This window comes from Falco biarmicus, chromosome 5 (genome assembly GCF_023638135.1).
Source record: "Falco biarmicus isolate bFalBia1 chromosome 5, bFalBia1.pri, whole genome shotgun sequence".
NCBI classification, from domain to species: Eukaryota; Metazoa; Chordata; class Aves; order Falconiformes; family Falconidae; genus Falco; species Falco biarmicus.
In genome coordinates, this window is record NC_079292.1 from 68,627,343 (window position 1) to 68,645,531 (window position 18,189).

At 47.9% G+C, this 18,189-nt stretch overlaps 1 protein-coding gene across 1 annotated transcript in view; it reads left to right on the forward strand.

The window, feature by feature from the left end:
• WNT5B (Wnt family member 5B) overlaps positions 1 to 18,189 on the forward strand; it is a 76,418-nt gene that overhangs the window by 43,073 nt on the left and 15,156 nt on the right. Inside the window, exons 2-3 of the mRNA XM_056340682.1 lie at positions 16,199 to 16,341; positions 17,072 to 17,319. Coding sequence (XP_056196657.1) covers positions 16,199 to 16,341; positions 17,072 to 17,319 — 391 coding nt within the window. The remainder of the gene's footprint in view (positions 1 to 16,198; positions 16,342 to 17,071; positions 17,320 to 18,189) is intronic.

The following is an 18,189-nucleotide window of genomic DNA, read 5'->3' on the forward strand; positions in this document are numbered from 1 at the left end:
CTACATTACTTCTCAGTTTAAAGCATTTTGCCGCAGTCTAAGCTGTAGTGGGGAAATTTCACCTCTCCAAAACATGCAACTGCCTTAATGAGTAGTTCAGTTGACACTGGTTTGGGACTGGTTCGAATTCTAATGTCAGCCACGCTCCAGGGGGCTGCAGTTGTCCTTCACAAATTGGCTTCCAGACCTTCATCAGATTTGCAGCGCATCCACAAAAATCAACTAAACCTAATACAACCCATGGTCTTAAACTGGGTTTAGAGTTGGTTTAGTGGAACTTCTTAAAAGTCAATTTGTGGAACGTTTTTTGTGTATCAATGAGACCAAAACGGTCCTTTAGCATTGATGACACCTAAGCCACCATCTTCTGACATGACTCAGGAAAATGAGGGTGTCACCTTGTCATGGAGAGAACGTGGTGCTCATCAGCATTTCATGCTGAGTGGACTCCTGGCTACTACTGCAGTGCTTTTCTGCTCCTAGCAAGGTGTCAGAGAAGCTGCGCCAGCGTGTTTTAGCCTTTCTTGAAGGTAAAGCGAAAATGATCCCCTAGAACGCTTCTGTGAATGCAACGAGTAATTACATGACAAAGATCTCTATTATGCATTTAAGTTATGCATTTAAGTGTAGGCAGAGCAGATGTGTAATGTGCATAATTTAGATTCATAAGCATATATACATATCTGTGTACATGCACACGCTCATATTTAAATCAGGATAGGGCTGTTAAGTGAATGGATCTCCTTTGGAATTCATGCTTGTCATGATCTTTTTTTTTTTTTTGACCAGCTATTATAAAGAACGTGTAACTAATCAGTGGGTTATTTGAAAATGGTAACATTAGGATCCTCTTGCATGCAGAGCTTTGTTGCGAAGCTTAGGTCACTATGAAGCTTTTCTGAAACATTAAAAACTAGTGCTTTTTCTGTACTTTGCAGGTATCATGTTGCTTGTATTTTAGGATTACATGGTTCCTCCTGCAAAAAACAATTCTGATCTGCCATGTGTTTCCCGGTGTCGGGGGTGGTTTATTTGAAATACAGCGTACTGTGAATATGTAGTTAGGTGCTGGGGCAAAATTCAGAGCTGATGTGTCAGTGCAGACTCCAGCTCTAAATTTGAGCCTTTGGGATTTAGGTGTTTTCTTCAGGTTTTGATTTTACTTGTCAGTCAATAGCTGACAAGAATATAACTATGCTGGTATGAGGAGGAATGGTCAGAGGATGTAAAGTGTGGGAGGTCTGGATTATATTCCCAGTTTTGCCATTAAATTGGCCAGCAACTGTTGCTGCTGTAACAGACTGAACCAAGCACAAATGAAAGGATCGCTTAAAGAACCAAAATAATATACTATGGTCCAGGCAACTGCACTTAAATGCCATGTACCTATCACATATGTTTTGGTCTGCTCTTGTGGGACAGGACTGTCTGGTGGTTAGAGCAAGCGACCTGGGCCCCTGGCCGCAGGCGATTCTCTGACTCCGCCACACGTGTCACACCCTTCGTGGCTTATAAGAAGCTCAGTACTCAATAGTTAAATCATTAAAGGGAAAGTGCTCTGGGAGGGTAGCACGTAAAATCTGAAGCCTCGGCGGTTGCAGTTCATTGCACTGGGTGCTATTTTAAGTGTTGGGCTTTGTCATTTCTTTATTAGCAGTACCAAAGAAGATTGAGATGGCAGAAAATATCTGATGTAATCATTATTATTAAAAGCAGTGGCACAAAAACAAAGAGACCTTTCAGGTAGTAATTGCTTTCATAAGCGATTCCTGGGGATTGAACTCTGAGACCTCTACAACTTGATCTAAAAGGGACAGCCCCTGCAGTTACAGCAGAAACATGTGTGTCCAACGTGCTGTGTGGTACCTGTTACAGCAGCAGGTTTGTGAAGTCTTCCTCTGTAACGGCTGTTCTGTCCAAAACCCAGCGGAGATGGCTGGATGCTGTTTGTGTGTAGCTCCACTGACAGCCAGCACGTTCAGCCTGGGGTGGAGATGTTCTGGCCTTTGGCTGAGGCTGAAGACGAGTGGGAGCAGCCTCCCCTCCGCCAAAGGTTTCCATGCAGTCAGGGCAAATGTAGCAACACTGGCCAGCTTGCAAGGTAAGGGTTATTTGGCTACCAGGTAAGATTCTTGGTGTCTTCTCTGTCAGAAGCTCCAAGGAGGAGAAGGCATCAGGAGCTGGGCTTGTCCTCTCCGGTCATGCCTTGCATGGGGCCCCCAGGAGCGAGGTCCAGGGATGGGTAACTCATACATTCTTATGACAGCAAGAGTTAGAGGTAACCTTGCAAGAAGGTAAGCTTGGCCCAGGGACGGTACAGCTGTAGCTGCCTGGTTCTTAAAACAGAGCATTTTTATACCTGTGGATTACCACAGCGTTACTTTTAACTATTAACTCCTCCCTCTCTGGGCCGTGGCCACCAGCACATTTTCAGGTAGTAAATAGCATTCTAAAATTGGCAGTTGACTAGAATCAGACAACGTTATGTCACCTGCCCTACAAGCATCGTCTCCAAAGTAAGTTCTTAGAGGAAAACTGAAAATTAGGGCAGTACTGTTTTGGAAACATGCTGTGGAAATCAGTCATAGTTAGAGCCCGGCAGAAACTGCAGGTGAGAGTTACAAAAACCAGTTTTATAGAAGGCAGGATAAAGATACAAAATACAGTTTTATACTTAATGGAGGATTTGCATTAGTTCTGGCCAAAGGAAGGTTACTTTAACATGTTCCTAAAAGTAACAGCACAGAAACTGTTAGTGCTAAATTCCCCTTGTTTTCTGAAAGTTACCTGCTTGCTGCAACTCCGTGGGATGCACAGAGAGGTGTGGCAAAAGGAGGTGCCTTTCAGAAACTGCTTTTGTTCTTGCTTCTGTTCTGGGATACATGTAGACACTCTAAAACCCAATTCAAAGTGCTTAATTCACCAATGCATGTTATCTACCCGTGTGTAACAAAGATCTTGAAAATCCTCTCTGAGAATGCAGGGGTAAAATTAAGGGCAGACACAGACAGGGTGGGAAGAAAGTACAAAGCTCACCATGTTGGAAGTGGAAATATAAATGGGTAATACAAGATCTCTGTTTTAAGCTAGTTCGTTCAACTTGTTTCTACGCCATTCAGAAAAAACACAATAATCCTTTGCTTACAGTATAATCTTCTCTGTGACAAGACCCTGTCATGTACAATGAGAACACGACTTTCTTTAATCCAGATGGTTCCAAATATTTTTTTTAAAATGTGTGTGCACAGGAAAACATAAGCTAGAAAAACTGCTTTTACTCCTTTTCCCCCAGCATACATGCTGACTAAATTATGTGGAAAAGCTGCTTTCTTTCCACTATTTCACCCCTGAGATCTAGTATTTTCCTAGTCTTGTCGGTGTTGTTGTTCCACACTTACTGCCAGAAGTCCTGGTCTGTATTCTTTATGTTCCTTTTGGAACAGTGAATCCTTTCGTAAGGTTATTCCTTGATGCCCTGAAGCAGGAAATGTAAACAAAAACCTTCAGACGTATTGAAACCTGTGAAAATGTTTATAGAATGGCAGTGGTTGCCAGGATGTGGGAAACAACAGGTAGCTAAATAATACTCCTTTGCATAGCCGTAGCACCTCTCCTTTGGTAAAATTAGAGATCTATGTAATCATCTAATACCTGCAGCTTTGTAGCATTTTGGGTTGCTTTGCAGGTTTCAGTCCCATTGTATCCACGATGAAACTGAGCCCCGAAACGGATCTTCTGCATGGATGGGAAGTTAGTACCTGCGGCTTAACTTTGTTTGAAATCCTGGATGTTTGGGCTCACATCATCTCACGCTAGGTGCCCAGAAATATAGGCATGAAATCGGTTTTTGGAAACTTAGGGCTGAATGACTTTCCAGTGTCACATGCTGGGTTTGTTGCAAGGCCAGGAATACAGCCCAGATCTCCTGGCTGCCTACCCACTGCCTGAACGGCGAGGCCAGTCCTCAGCTCCATTTCAAGGGATCCTAGAGAGCACTGGCATTTTATCAAGTCAGCTGGCAACTTTGCTATATTTTGTTTAGAATGGTTCACATTCTTCCATCTAACTCCCACACTGAAAATTTCCAGCTTCCTATTCTCCCTGAGCTGTCCCAGCAAGATGTATTGAATATGCAGATGTGATGGCACACACTCACACACGTGCTTTTCCTGAAGCAACCCCTCAAAGTTTGTTCTGGATGTTTGTTTTACTCCAGTTCCTCTAATCCCCAATGTGACATTAAACAGATTTTTTTGTTTAACCTTTGTATGAAATGCTCTCTCTCCCTTTATTTGTAAGGATATGCTGTTTTAGTTACATTTTATTATATTCCCTTGTGTGTGGAGGAGACACTGCGTAAATGAAAACATATTATAATTATTACACACCACGCACAAATGTCTTCTCAGACATCTCCCATACATGCCTTCTCTAGAACATATTGAATGTGTATGTCACTGTATTTTGAAACCCATTCATGTAATAAATAACTGTTTTCTCTCTATGAGTGTTCAGCAATGTGAGGGCTGTTCACTCGAAGCCTGGGAAATGCATCCCAAAGGCAACTGAAATTGTGACCGAGAGCAGGGGTAGGAGCTAGGAAGCTTGGTAGCCTGTTTCCTAATGATGAATCTCTCAGTACAAAACTGGCACCGGGCTTGACTGAAGAACTGCACGCTGTCAGCGTGAGTGAAGTAAAGACAATGAAAAAGCTGGCTTCTGCTTCAAGTGAGGAAGTTATTTTGCTGGAACAGCATAAATCCTTAATAGGATTTCTTGCTTTCCCTGCAATATAGAGACTCAGGCAATTCCTTCTCTCTTCCTACACCTTGCCCCCTGCAGGGATGGGTGCATATATCCTCATACGCCAGCTTTCTGTGGTCCACACCTGCAAGCAAGGACGCAAGACATCACACACGTCACCCACCCTTCTGTGCAGTGCAGCATGCTTCCTTCAACTGCAAGAGAAGCAGTCCTTACCTCCTCTACAAATAGACTATTTTTTTCAGGACAAACACATTTTTCACTGCCAAGAACTTTGTATTTGTCCAAAAAAGCCAAGACTGCATTCCAGATGTACAGCTGTTCCACCTACAGGAATTCCCTAGTCCTGTCTAGTCAACATATTCAGAAACATATTGCCAGAGAGGATAAATATGTTGAAGATAATGAAGCAAAAAAATCTCCAGTATTGCAAATATGCTTTTAGATGGCAGCATAAAATAGATCATTTTAATTTTTCCCTATTTGAGTGGCAGTTGGAAAAACTGAACCCACTGGATTTCTCCCACTGGGTTCATGTTTTCCCTTTAGCTTCAAGAGAAGAATAAACACATTTCTTTCTTTGAAAGAGAGCTGTCTACTATAGACCGTTCTCTTGGTTTTTGTAAGTTCTGCCTGAGTTATTACTGTGAGCATGGACTTAATAATAACTGTATCTACATATTTTCACTTTTAAGTGCCTTAGATCCTGTAACGTATCACAGCATCCACAGGCAGGATCACAATACCAGTCCTGAAATAAATTTACCTCCCCCTGGCAGATGAAGAAGCTGAATTTCAGAGTCTCAGTTAGTTATAACCAAAAGGAGATGGCTAAGCAAATCAGCAGCAGTGCTGGGAAGGCAAGGTCCCGACCTGACCCCTTGCTGTAGTCACCAGACACAGGGTCAGATCCCCACCTTGCCTAGATCAGCAGAGCTCCAGACGAAGTCACCGCAGCAAGGACTGTTCGTGCCAAATTGTTGGCTTTGTACGTGCTCCTTGCTGGAAATGCCAGTGCAGTGCAATTTAAGTGCCACGCGTTATATGGCCAAAGAGTACCATTAGCATAAAGGTGCGATGCAGCCTCAGTGACTGGGGAGGGGAGGCAGGCTGTCCCTGCACGGGACCTGACCTGATATCCACCCTGTGCCCAGGGTAAAGTTTGGCCACAGGAGAGGATTTTAGCCTCCGTCTTCCAAGCTCTGGTTACTTCTGAAGAAAATGCCCTTCCCTCTGACAAATTAGTGCACGACCGTATACTTACCTGAATTTTCATCAGGGTTGAGAATCATTCAGTAATTACTTCTTTCCTTCTTCAGCTGTGATTCTGAGACCTGTCGACAATCTCACACCATCTGGTGCTGTAGATGTATGATCATTCAAAGGTGACATCAACCCACATTGTGTCAAAAGAAGCAGTCCTGCCCTTCCTCAGCTCTTGGTAGCAAACTGGATTGAAAAAATGGTTGGCATTAGAAGTGAAAGCATCCAAGTGCCTTTCCGAAGTGTGCAGGATCATAACAATTTGAATCAGATACCCTTATCCAGCCTAGCTGCACCTGCTGCAGGAACAGTGACTTTTAAATACATATTGGAAGGGCTGCAAAATGTGGGTACTACCAGCTGGGCTCTTAGAACACTTAGGGCATAATTCTCCAGCGTCCATCATTCATGGGCTTGTACACTACTTTCTGAGTAGATGAGGTGTTAGATAAGCACCTTCGTTTTCCAGATAATTTAACCTCTTGGAGTTTTTGCTTCTGGTGGTTACAACATTTTTCATGTCAAAAGCAGGAAAGGAAAAGCACAGTTTTCCACAGGCACCTCTGAAATCTGATTCCTCATTTTGAAGCCTAGGTGTGGGCTGAGCTCTTTGGAGGATAAAGTCCCCACTGGTCGAGTGTGGGATGTGCTCAGAAAACCTCATGATGGGTGTAAAGCCGGTCTGGTGACAACTTGCACTGGTTGTGTTGATGTAAAGCAAGTTTGTTAGCCCTGCTGGGCAAGCAGGGCTGGGGGGGGGGGAGAAGATGGATGCTATTCTAGTGGCTGTACCACCAGCAAAAATGTCACATCACAGTTCATGTTGAGGAGAGAAGCAGGAAAAAAGCATAGCTTTTTTTGGAAAGCTTTTGGATAGCTTTGGCAGTTAAAATATCTATATAATATGCTTTGAAAACTGAGTCAAATTCAAAGTCATTGAAAAGGAATAAATTTGAGTAAAGTGCACTAGCAATTTTAGTTACTTTTCCAGTTCTCTTTTCTTTCTGCTCAGGGGAGGATTTACAAAGCAGCAAATACTAGTTGCTACACTGGAAACCTCATCTGTTCCGAAGCAGGTAGTTTTATACAGAGGCATTTTACTACCATGTTATTGCACTTCAGGCCTTGCTCTGATAACACAGGGGCTTTGGCAGCAACATGGGTTTAAGTAGTTCCTGTCCAAGAAGCTGATGCTCACCCTCTGTGTAGCTGTGCCCTCAGCCTGTCGCAGTGAGCTGTGAAATCGGTCAGGGAATGAATCCACAATCAAAAAAACCTCTCAGGAATACAACTTTCCTTGAAGTGCCGGTGCAAATCCATCCAAATTTAACTTGGGTGAAGGTGGTACTGCTGTGGCTCAGCCCCCTCCAGCCGTGTGTTCCTGCCCTGCTCCACAGCACTTCTGATATCCACGTGAACCAGTCCCGGCAGTTAAATAAGTAAAACCTGGTCTTTTCTTTTTGTAAGTCTAATTTTGAGTCATTTTAACTCCTTATCTGGTCTAACTGCTTGTATCATCAAGGGGCTGCACCTTGAAAGAGAAGTATCCTGTGGCACAGGGCTGGAATGACCCCCCCCCCGGGTGGGAGAGAGAGGTCTTTATTACCCCGGTAATGCCGCCAGCAGAACCATATTGTCAGGCTCCAGCCTTGGTTTTGGCATCCTGAGTTTTAAGGGACAAGCTGGCACATGAATAAATGGGCATGAGCTGACCATGAATAAATTTAGACTGGAAATTAGAGAAAGAGTCCCAGCTTTGTGCGTGGTGAGATGCCAGACAGAGGAGGGACCCCAAATAAACCACGGCTTTCAAGGTGCTCACTGAGTTTATGTATGGGATCATATGATGTGTTGCTGAAAAGAGGCACAACCCCTTGTTTGTAATATTAGACCTTATGTACTTAAAAAGAAAAAAAAAAGGCAATTTAACTGAACAGTCTAGTTAAATCAGTACAGATCTTAATTTTGAAGGCTTTGCTTTTGGTTTAAAGGGTAACTAACCTACACAGCACTGATATATTGATATAGCTCTTCCAGATTAGGTTTCCATGAATGCACATTTTGCTGAAAATTTGTACCTGGAGACTCTATTTAAGGAGGTAATAATGTTATAATAGCATTTTACAAACAAGATCTGAAATAGGATACTTCTGTTCTCTGCGGTTAGAATTGCACATACATGATTGGTGCTAGAATAAAGGTGAGATATAAAATGATCATCTTTTGGGTACAAATGTACATGCAGTCTGTTCCCCAGACAGTTTGAACAGGTTTAGCTTAAATCTGTTGCATCCAGAATTAACAGGAAATTCCTTCACTGAAGTGTGACAGTGTACAAGGTAAGTTCTGAAATTGGTTCAATCAGTGTAATCTTCTGATATAGACAGGGCTTTATTTATAGTGTTTCAGCCTTTTCTATATATAATTTTCAATATCAAAATATAATAAGCATGCTTGGGAAAGTTTTTTTTCTTTGGTTTGGAAACTGCGATAACTATGTAGGTGGTGCGGTTGATACACTGGGGGTTTATTCCCAAAATGTTTTGTTTATTACTTGTGCTTTGAATGCACTGTATTTGAGCAGGAACAACATTTAATTCATGGCAGAAGTATCTGGTGGTCAAAAGAATGGAAAAAGCAATCAGATTTTAATTTTGATCCTGATTCAGCAAAACTGTGAAGTGTATGCTTATTTTCAGGCACCTGGTATAATGGTTTGCTGAATGGAGGTAAATCTGCACCACATATTTACTACTTTGAACCTGTTACTCAGCCCTTCTGGCACCTCCCTTTCCCTTTCTGTAAGGTAAGGGGAAAATAGTGGCTGTTAGAGCTGTGTGGTCTAATGTATGGGGTGTACATGCCTGCTTTGCAATTCTGAAATGGAGGAAGAGCTGATCATTAATATTATTTTCATTAGACTGGACTTCATAAGAACATCTTTGAAGACTGTAACAGGAAGGAGAGAGATTAAATTAAATTTGAATTTATTCCATGGCTTACTATTTCCTTTGGAAATGTATATATCAAGCTTTTCTGGCAATGATTTAACTGACAGGAGGCTATTGATCCGAGTCAGCCTGACACCGGTCCCTGTGACCTACACCAAGATGCTGAATGTCCAAGACAGAGCAGTAACTGTGCTTCTCCTTGTTTCCCCTGGTCATTCACTCCTGAAAAGCTAAGAACCACTGCAGCAGCAGCTTAACTGTATTTTAAATATTTTACTTTCTTGGCCAGTTGATGTAATTATTATAGTATGGAACAAACTAAAAGGAATACATACTAAGAGCAAAAATGAAGTCCAGGCCCGTGAAATGCAGAGACATAAATCTCGGTTTGGGACAGCTCCAGTGGGACTGGGAGAGCTGGACACCCCTGTAGGGAGGATGAAGTGTGCTCTGTGCTTTGCAAGATCAGATGAAGGAAGAAAAATCAGCAAGCTGTTTCCATCCCCTGGTCTGTTCTGAAATCTCCGCAGAGAAGTTGCTTCGACTTGGATTGCCTTTCGCTGCCTGCTTGCTCATGCTGTCGGAGAACTTTGTCCTCTTATCCTTCCTAATCTTCAAGGAGGGCTGATGTATGTGCTTCTAACCACCATAATCTGAGTCCAGAGTTCTCATGCAAATCCTGCAGCCAGCATCAGCTGTCTAGCAGGATGAGGGCTGCCCTCCTGTCACTGCTTGAGGGGTCCTTGGCACAGTCAGCTATGGCAGGTAACAAACCAGCTCCCAGGGCTGGCCCCTGGAAAACAAATAAAGGAGGGACATACTTTCGCCTTTTCACTTTCCTCATGTCTTACTCCTCTCTAGAATAGTTAATCCTCCATGTAAACTTAACACGGGAAAGGTGTGGGCTAGATGGCCTGAAGGGTAGGAGTCTTTCATTCCTAGAAACCTGCGATGTTGGGGAGCAGCAGCATGGACTTCCTAACCCTGCCTGGGCTTGTGTTTCAACTTGACCTCCTGTGGCTCCTTCAGGGGGGTCTGGGGAACGATTTCTGAAGAGGGAATTGTTAGTGCAAATTAAGGAGATGGGGTGCCTGTTTGGCGAGTAAGCTGTGACACTGTGGGCATGTTAAATAAGCCGCTGAATGGTCAGCAGAGGATAATACTTGGTACTTTTTTCCAATAGATGTATTTAGTGATTTGTTAGATTATGACTATACATAGTGGAGCTGGTCTAATTTCTTATACGTCTTGCCCATATAATTAAAGATGCTAAGAAGGTTTCAGTTTGTGATTACAGATGATTTGCTGCAGTCCCAGAAACCCTGGTATTCTAGTAGTCATGGGAACAAGAAGTGCAAAACTGGGCCAGACATGTCCCGGCTCAGGTCTCTGGCTCTCTACTGAGGTCACCAACATGCAAATAAGAGTTCCCATGGAAAAGGGTGGCCTGGATCTGTGCCTGGGAATATCGTAAATATGGATGGTTGCCAGGCAGCTATGTACCTGCAGGGATGGATTTATGTTGCTTCCTTCTTGATTTTGAAAAATCAAACCCTATTTTGTTTTAGCATATGCAGTTTCTGCAGGTGCTTCGCAGGTCACTGCTTTCCCTTGGGATGTCTGGGGCTGGTCTCAGTGGGCTCAACACTGGGATATAGTCTGCTGTAAGAGTACAACTACCATTTAATCACCTTGAGAGGGAGGAGGGTCATGTCCTGGTGTATCCATGGAGTTTGCTCCTTTTTTGGTAGTGGGTGAGATGGTCTTGCTCTACGTGAGTTTGTTGCCCGCCATGTGAAATACTATGGCATAAATGACAAAGTTCATAAGGCTTTACATATATTCTCTATCTTTCACTAATGAGAAGCTGTTTTATTCCTAGAACCACTGTCCTTTATACCTATTCTGGTTTTAAACGATGAAAATGTTTAGTATCTGGCCTCTTTTGTTGTCTAATACTTCTGCTTTAGTTGCAGCTTTCCTCCATTTTTGCTTTCCTTGGTGAGGAACTTCAGGGAGAAGCTGTCACTGGGTCTGCTGAGACTAGCAGGTATATTTTGGCATTTGCTGCACCACATGCCCGGGTGACAGTGAGACTGGATGTCATTGGCCAGGGGAGTCATGGAAAAATGAAAGAGCAAGGTAGTGGTGAAAAGAAATCTGGATCTGTCAGCAGGGGTGACAGGTGATGAGATACAGAAAAAGGTAGCACACGAGCACATCAGGAGATAAAACTGAGTCTGTAAGTTCCAAAAGAAACAAGCAGGACAGAAGCAGGAATAGTCTGCCCTTCCAGTGGAGACAGACAGCAGGTAACAATTTGAGGAGGCAAGACAATGTCAAGACAAAAGAGGCAGACACAAAGGACTGATATGCTGGGATACTTTGAGAAGGTTTTATTAACACCTTCTGTAACACCCCAGCTACATCTTGGCCTATGGAGGTGACTCCAGTTGCTGCTTAAGTACTAATCGCAATACAAATAAAATGATGCATTTAGATCTGGGAAGGTCAACACGGTGGTACAGTGCTGAGAGAGGAATGGCTCGGCAGCAGGGGAGCAGCACAGGCCAAATGAGTGGGAGGTGGTGGGATAAAAGATGATTTAGGTTTCAGTGTGAGGGTTGCAATTTACCTTTAAGGGACTTTTTTGTTTGTTTTTTAAATCTACACTCCTTCTAAAACTGGTTCAGCTGAATGGCCAAGTATGTGACTTTAATGAGATTCCTGAAATCTTAGTAAGAACTGTGGTTAAAACCAAACCTGGCTGCCAGAAGCACATGTATAGCAGGACATTATGGTACATCTCTTGGTGCTGTCAACCAGCAGGTCCGTGGCACAGAACCAGAGGGCAGGGATTCCCTTTCAAGCAGCACATGTAAACCCTCCTTCCAGGGCAATGTATCTCTGGCTCCTTAAGTAGAGGAGACTACTTAAGTGAAAAATTTTCTAGTCTTGGTGAAGTGTCTTATGTCAGGGAGAGCAATAAATGTTTCTGGATGCACTGGACATTGCGCGGCATTAAAAAAAAGCATTGAACCACAGTCAAGTTGCAGGAATAAACAGGAACTTGAAAGAAGCTCTTGATCCTTACAACAAGAATGTACGTCCAGTTCTCCCAAGCCTGGGAGAAACCGGGCAAATTGCACACATGAGGATCATTTGAGTTACATGGAAAGAGACCTATGTTTTCTTTCAGCATGCCTTATAGGACTTGCTAAAAATCTGTGTCGCACTTGAGTACCTCCCATATTTTTGAAAAACAATAAAGGGTAGAACAAGGAACTCTCCTTTTCTCATTTATCAGAGCTGTCTTCCAGCTAGGGTTCAACGTTTTTCAGTCTGCCAAATCTTTGCAAATGATCTCATGGACATGACCTCCCCTTCTTGGAGTTTTGCAGCTTCCCTCCAGCAAATGCGGTGGTATTGGGAAAGCAGTGATAGCTCTCCAGCTGCTCTGCCGTGACTTTGGAAACTCAGTGTGTAAATTTGTGCTTCGTGCCACCGTTGTCACCTCTGAAAAGCAAACAAAGGCAAACCACAGGTACTAACTTTAGGCAGCCAGCCAACACAGTAGACAGTTGCCTAGGGCAGCAGACTGTTGAATGCAGCAGAATGCCAAGGCTTTACAAAGATGCAGGCTTGCTGCTGCTGCTCTTCCCTCTAAGAAGGGAGCATTAGACCTTTAATCTGAGGTTGAGATTCATGTCCTGTTTCCAGGAGACAGCTCCCTATTTGGCCTAGGTGATCCTCAGTGGTCTGGGTGCAAGCACCTGCAGTGCTTGAGCTGCAGTGAGGGTTCTGTACTGCTGTCTGAGTGAGCCAGGCCCACTGAAAGGGGTAGGATGAGGCAATAATCAGCAGAAGCGAGAGCAGCCCCAGGTTTTGGAGTTCTTTCTACCGACCCTTCTTTCCCTACTGCACTAGGAGCAGTGTGAGTTGGTGTGAGTGGGATGCCGCTGGGGAGGGATGGTTTGGGAGGAAAGTGGGAATCCCTTGGGTGGCAGGGGGAGGATGGGGTTGATGGCCAGGAGGGGTGGTCTGCCTGGGGTGAGATTGGGCTCTCCTGGATCTGAGACAGGGTTAACCAGGGAACAGAAAGGCAGGTGAGACCAGCTTTTTCCAGGGCCTTCCCAATACCCACTAGTCCTACCCAGTACCCCTTCATGTCACTTATATGGAGCACCCCAAAATCCTGCTCACTCCTAGCCTCCTTCCCCTGAAACCTCTTAAGTCATCATGACCCTGCCAGCATCCCAGTTGGTCACCCAGGATTACCCACTGGCAGCTCCTTTACCCGCCTCTCTTACCTGATGCTTTATGGACTCCATTCATTGCAGCCCACCAGCAGCCCCGCTTCACCCCACCTCTCATCCTCACAAAATTTCATTGACTTCTCCCACCCAGCCCTGCTTTGGCAAACAACCTCACCAAAAGTGTTTGAACCAGCCCTGCAGCTGGGCTTAAAAAATAACCCAAGCTTTTTATTTACAAAATTGAAAGCTTTCTTTCAGGATTTTGGTGGCAAGTAGAAACAGGCGCAAGAGGAATAGACAGTATTCTTCGGACCACCAGCCAAGTGTTTTGCAGCTTTTTTGTCTAGAGGTTGCTGGCTGAGGCTAAACCACTCCAACAATGCCTCACCTGCTATTACCGCTTTATCTGAAGTCATAAACACAGCCGGTGAAGAAATTACTTCCAGCACCTTGAAAAGGACTGAATTCCATAATTCACATCTTAACAGCAGTTGCTCTCACCAGCAGCAGAATTTAGGTAGAATTCAGAGTTTCAGACCTTTCCTGCTGAAGCATCTCCTTTAGTTGCTGCCTTTGACAGGATATTAGGCTGCCGAGATATGTGATCTTATCCCATCCGGCAATTTTAATGTCTGGTGTTTCAAAATAAGATCATTGCCTTGCTTGTGCTTGTTGGTGGTCAGGTTGCTACTAGAAGTATTCACAACACTTTGCTGTTGCTAATTGTCAGCCACCTTCACATAGTAATACTTAAAATGAGATATTTAATTAATACTGTGTGTTTCTGGACCAAGTTTCACATGAGCACTTCCCATACTTTAGCAGCTGGAAGGGTTTTTCTTTCCGCCATACCGCAGTGCCAGAGGTGGGCCACCAGTCCAGCACTGCATGGTGGTGCATCCGTGTCGCTTCATGGAGTGCTGCGGCTGCGCACATGGGCTCAGAGAAACTCACACGAACGCGGACGTTGACATCACTTGTATTTGTGGAAGTGCCTCATCGGCTGGTGCTGTCTCACATTCCTGGCTGGGAGAGGCACCAGGGCGGCTTGCCACGGTCTACTCCTTTCTCAGAATCCGCGAGGAGACTTGGTGAGGGCAAAGCTTGGAGATACACCTCTCCCATTGTGTCATCTATTTACATGGTGCATGCCTTGCGTGTGTGTGTGAGACAGCAAGGGCTTTTGTTTCCCCTGCCCTAGTTCTTCCTTCTGGCTGTGGTAAGATGGAAAGGTGGGACGCTCTCATCTCTGCCAGCGAGAAGGTTTTCTGTATCTGAGACTGGCTTGGAAATTCTTTAGATGACATCACACCATGTCTGTGCAGACTCATTGTTTGTCATGGAAAAGCCATTCATCCATACACAACTTCCTTCCTCCCCAGACTCCCGGAGATAAACTTTCCATTCTGTCTATTCCCTATAGAAACAGACCCAAAACATGTATGCGTGGCTACACACACATACACCTCGCCATCCCTCCGTCACGCTTGGAGCTGTGGGAGGAGGAAAAGGGAGGATATAGAAGATGGGAATAAAGTCACCCTGTTTTCTTCAGACGTGGATCCTGCTGTGCCCAAGCAGTAAAACTCCCCTCCCACCGAGGTTCTGGGTCACACAAGGCTTTTTTGTCCTGAGGCTAATTCTGGCACTTGCGGCCCCACATCTGCCTGCCAGGTGAGATGGGCCACCAGCTGCAGGTACAGCACATCTGGATGGGGGAGGAAGCGAAGCATGCTGCAAACAAACACAGCAAGTCCACCGTGGCGGGTGTGAGGAATTTGATAAAAAATATACTTCAGCGGTCTGAGCTGCCGAGTCTGGTGATTCATGTCTCGGGTGCTGCTCGTGAGGCAGAGCGAAGGGCTGGGTACTTGCGGGTCTTGGACCATGTACGCCGTGCCCACAACCTGGGGGGGACCTGCACGTTCAGCCTGTGTTCAGGGAGCCACCACCGGAGGGGCAGTGGCAGGGGGACACCAGGCCTGGTGAGAGGATTTCATGGGAGACGATAAGGGGGCATTTATCAGTGGTGGAGAGGTGGGGACTGTGTGGCACAGGATAGGACAGGATGGTGGGAAGCCACGTAGAGATGGAGGCAGCAGCAGCGGTGTCGACAGCTGTGGCATGAGGGAGGCAGGGTGCGAGGAGTGTTTGTTCCAAGTACCCGCACTGGTCCAGGATGCCTGCGTTTGCTTTCTGCTGGTGTTGGGGGGTGAAAAGGGCCGAGGAGCTGCCAGATTACCTCTGCCTTTGAGGTTCCTGGTGGGTCCAGCGGGGAGGGGAGAGGGGTGTTTGGACACGAGGAGCCTTTGAAGCTTTTCCCCTGTCCACCTCCCCAGCCCATAAAGCCATTAGGCTGTGGTGCCAGCCCCGTCTGCGCGGCCGCCGGCAGCCCAGCCGAGCCCCGCAGATCCCCGCCCGGGGCGCGGGGCTGGGGCCCCGGCGTGGGGCCCCTCTGGAGGCCGTTTTGGGGAGGGGGCGGCCCATTTCCGAGCCGGCCCTGCGTTACGGAGGCAGCGGGGCCAGCGCGGCGCTTTGATGTGCCCCGCCGGCTCCCTGCACACCTGCGGCCGCGGGGCTGCCCGCCACGGCCCGGCCCGGCCCGGCTCGGCCCGCGGTGGCACCGGCGGACCACGGGCCGGGGGAGGGGGCGCATCAAAGGCGGCCGAGCGGGGGGCAGCCGGGAGGCCCCTCCCGACGCCCCTGCGGGCGAGGCCAGCCCCAGGCGTCCCCTCGCTCCCCCGGGGCCGGACAGGGAGCGTCGCTCGCTGCGGCGGAGCCCCGGCAGCGCGGCCCGGGCGGGAGGCACGGCCGCCGTCGGAGCCCCCGGGAGGCGGCGGCCGGGGGAGGGTCCTGCGGGGGGCGGCGGGGCGGGGTGGGAGGGGGCGGCAGCCGGGCTGTGCTCGCCGCGCCCCCGCCGCACGCAGGCCCCGCTCAGGGCTTCTCCTCGGCGCTTCTCCGCAGGGCGCCCCGTCCCGGCGGCCGGCTCTGCGGGGGCTACCCCAGCGCCGCCGCCCGCAGCCCACCATGACCGGGCCGAGGCTGGCCCTCGCCGCCGCGCTCCTCTGCAGCTGCACCTCGCCGGTGGCCGACGCCAACTCCTGGTGGTAAGTGAGGGCGCGGGGGAGCCGGCGGCGCCTTTGTCCGCCGCCGCGGGCCGGGGGCCGGGGGCCGGGGGCGGGCGGGGGAGCGGGAGCGGGAGCGGGGCGGCCGCCCTGCGCTCCCCGCAGGAACTTTCCTGCCTCCCGGGCGTCCTTCGCCGCAGCTCGCTTCTTTCCAGGTTCCCCCCTCCCGCTGACCCTGCCTCGTTTCTGGGGACGTGGGACGTAGCCCCTCTCTTCCAGGCGTTTCTGGGCTCTGTTTGTAGGGGCTTGGTGCAGCCCCGTCCGGGCTTTGAGGATGTGGGGAATGCGGGAGGAGAGGATGGGTAAGGTTTCCGACCCGCTGCCAAAAGCCCCGGGAGCAGCCGCGGAGCCCCCTTCGCCTAAGGAGCGAGAAAAATAGCCTGGCTTGAAGGCAGGCATGGCTCGCTGGCGGTCTGTGAAAAAGCAGCTCACTTTCTTCTTTTGCAGAGAAAGTGCTGAGCTTTCTCTCTGCCCCCTCCCCATCCCGGGTGTCCTCTGTGTTTAAACTCGGGTTACAAACGAGCTGTGTTCCTCCCGCTAGAGCCTTGGAAAAGCCTTGCATCTGGCAGAGCCGTAGAGGGAGGCAGCTGACATGAGAAATGCGCCCGGGCTTTGGGAGCGGGGCTGGGCTGGGCTGGCGGGGAAAGGTGCCGGGCGTTTCGCGGAGGGGGCCTCTCCCTCCAGGCTCCCATGGATGTTTTTCTCATCGTAGGTCTTTGGCCATGAACCCCATCCAGAGACCTGAGATGTACATCATCGGCGCGCAGCCGGTGTGCAGCCAGCTGCCGGGGCTCTCCCCCGGGCAGCGCAAACTCTGCCAGCTCTACCAGGAGCACATGGTGTTCATTGGGGAAGGGGCCCGCAGCGCCATCAAGGAATGCCAGTACCAGTTTCGGCAGCGGCGGTGGAACTGCAGCACGGTGGACAACACCTCCGTCTTCGGGCGGGTCATGAAAATAGGTAGGAGTACCCGGTACAGGGAGGTGCTGGGCGCCGGCTGGCTGTCCCTGTGCAGTGCTCTCCCTTTCGCCAAATACACACGCAGGAGTAATGAACCCCGTTAGCACTGCTCCTAAAGCTGCGCTTAACGAGCTTTTCCATTCCCTGGTGTGCTGGCATTGCTTGTGTGTTGCCCGCACCTGGGTGGGTGGCAGCAGGGCACCTGAGACACAGCAGGAGTTAGTGGGACACACACACTTTCTTCGGGGGGGCATGGGAAGGTCAGGAAGAGAGAGGCTGCTCTTGTTTTGTGTGCGTGTTTAAAGGTAGGGAGGGTAGAAGCTGGAGCCAGGAACAATGGTCCCATGCTATCATTCCTAGCATCTGGAGTGCCCTCGGACAGGGAATGCAGCCTCGACATGTGGGAAATGCAGACTCCTCTGGCATGGGATCTCTCCCCCACCTTCACTGTTCTGCCACTTTCTGTGTAAACCTAGGAGATTTTTATAATTCCTGCCCTGCTGGCCGCAAGAGGCACATTGACAGGCCATTGCTGCACTTGAATTGAGGTGTGACCTAGCTGCATTGTCCCAGCTCCTTTTGAAATGCAGTCATCTGATGGCAAGAAACTGAGAAATCCGGGCTCAGTTTGATGTGTCCGACAGCCAGGACAATAAAGAAAAGGTGTTAAAACAGTCACTCAACTCACACACACACACATGCACGCTTTCCAACCCCTGTGTAGAGGTCTTGTTTCCCACCCACAAAGCCAATCATTTACACTGAAGAACCAGTACTATTTCTTGGTTGTGAGGTCAGGGAAAACACTTAGCAAGGGATGGGAAAAGACCTTCAGCTCCTGCACCCCCAGCTGCTCCCAGTATTGCTTGC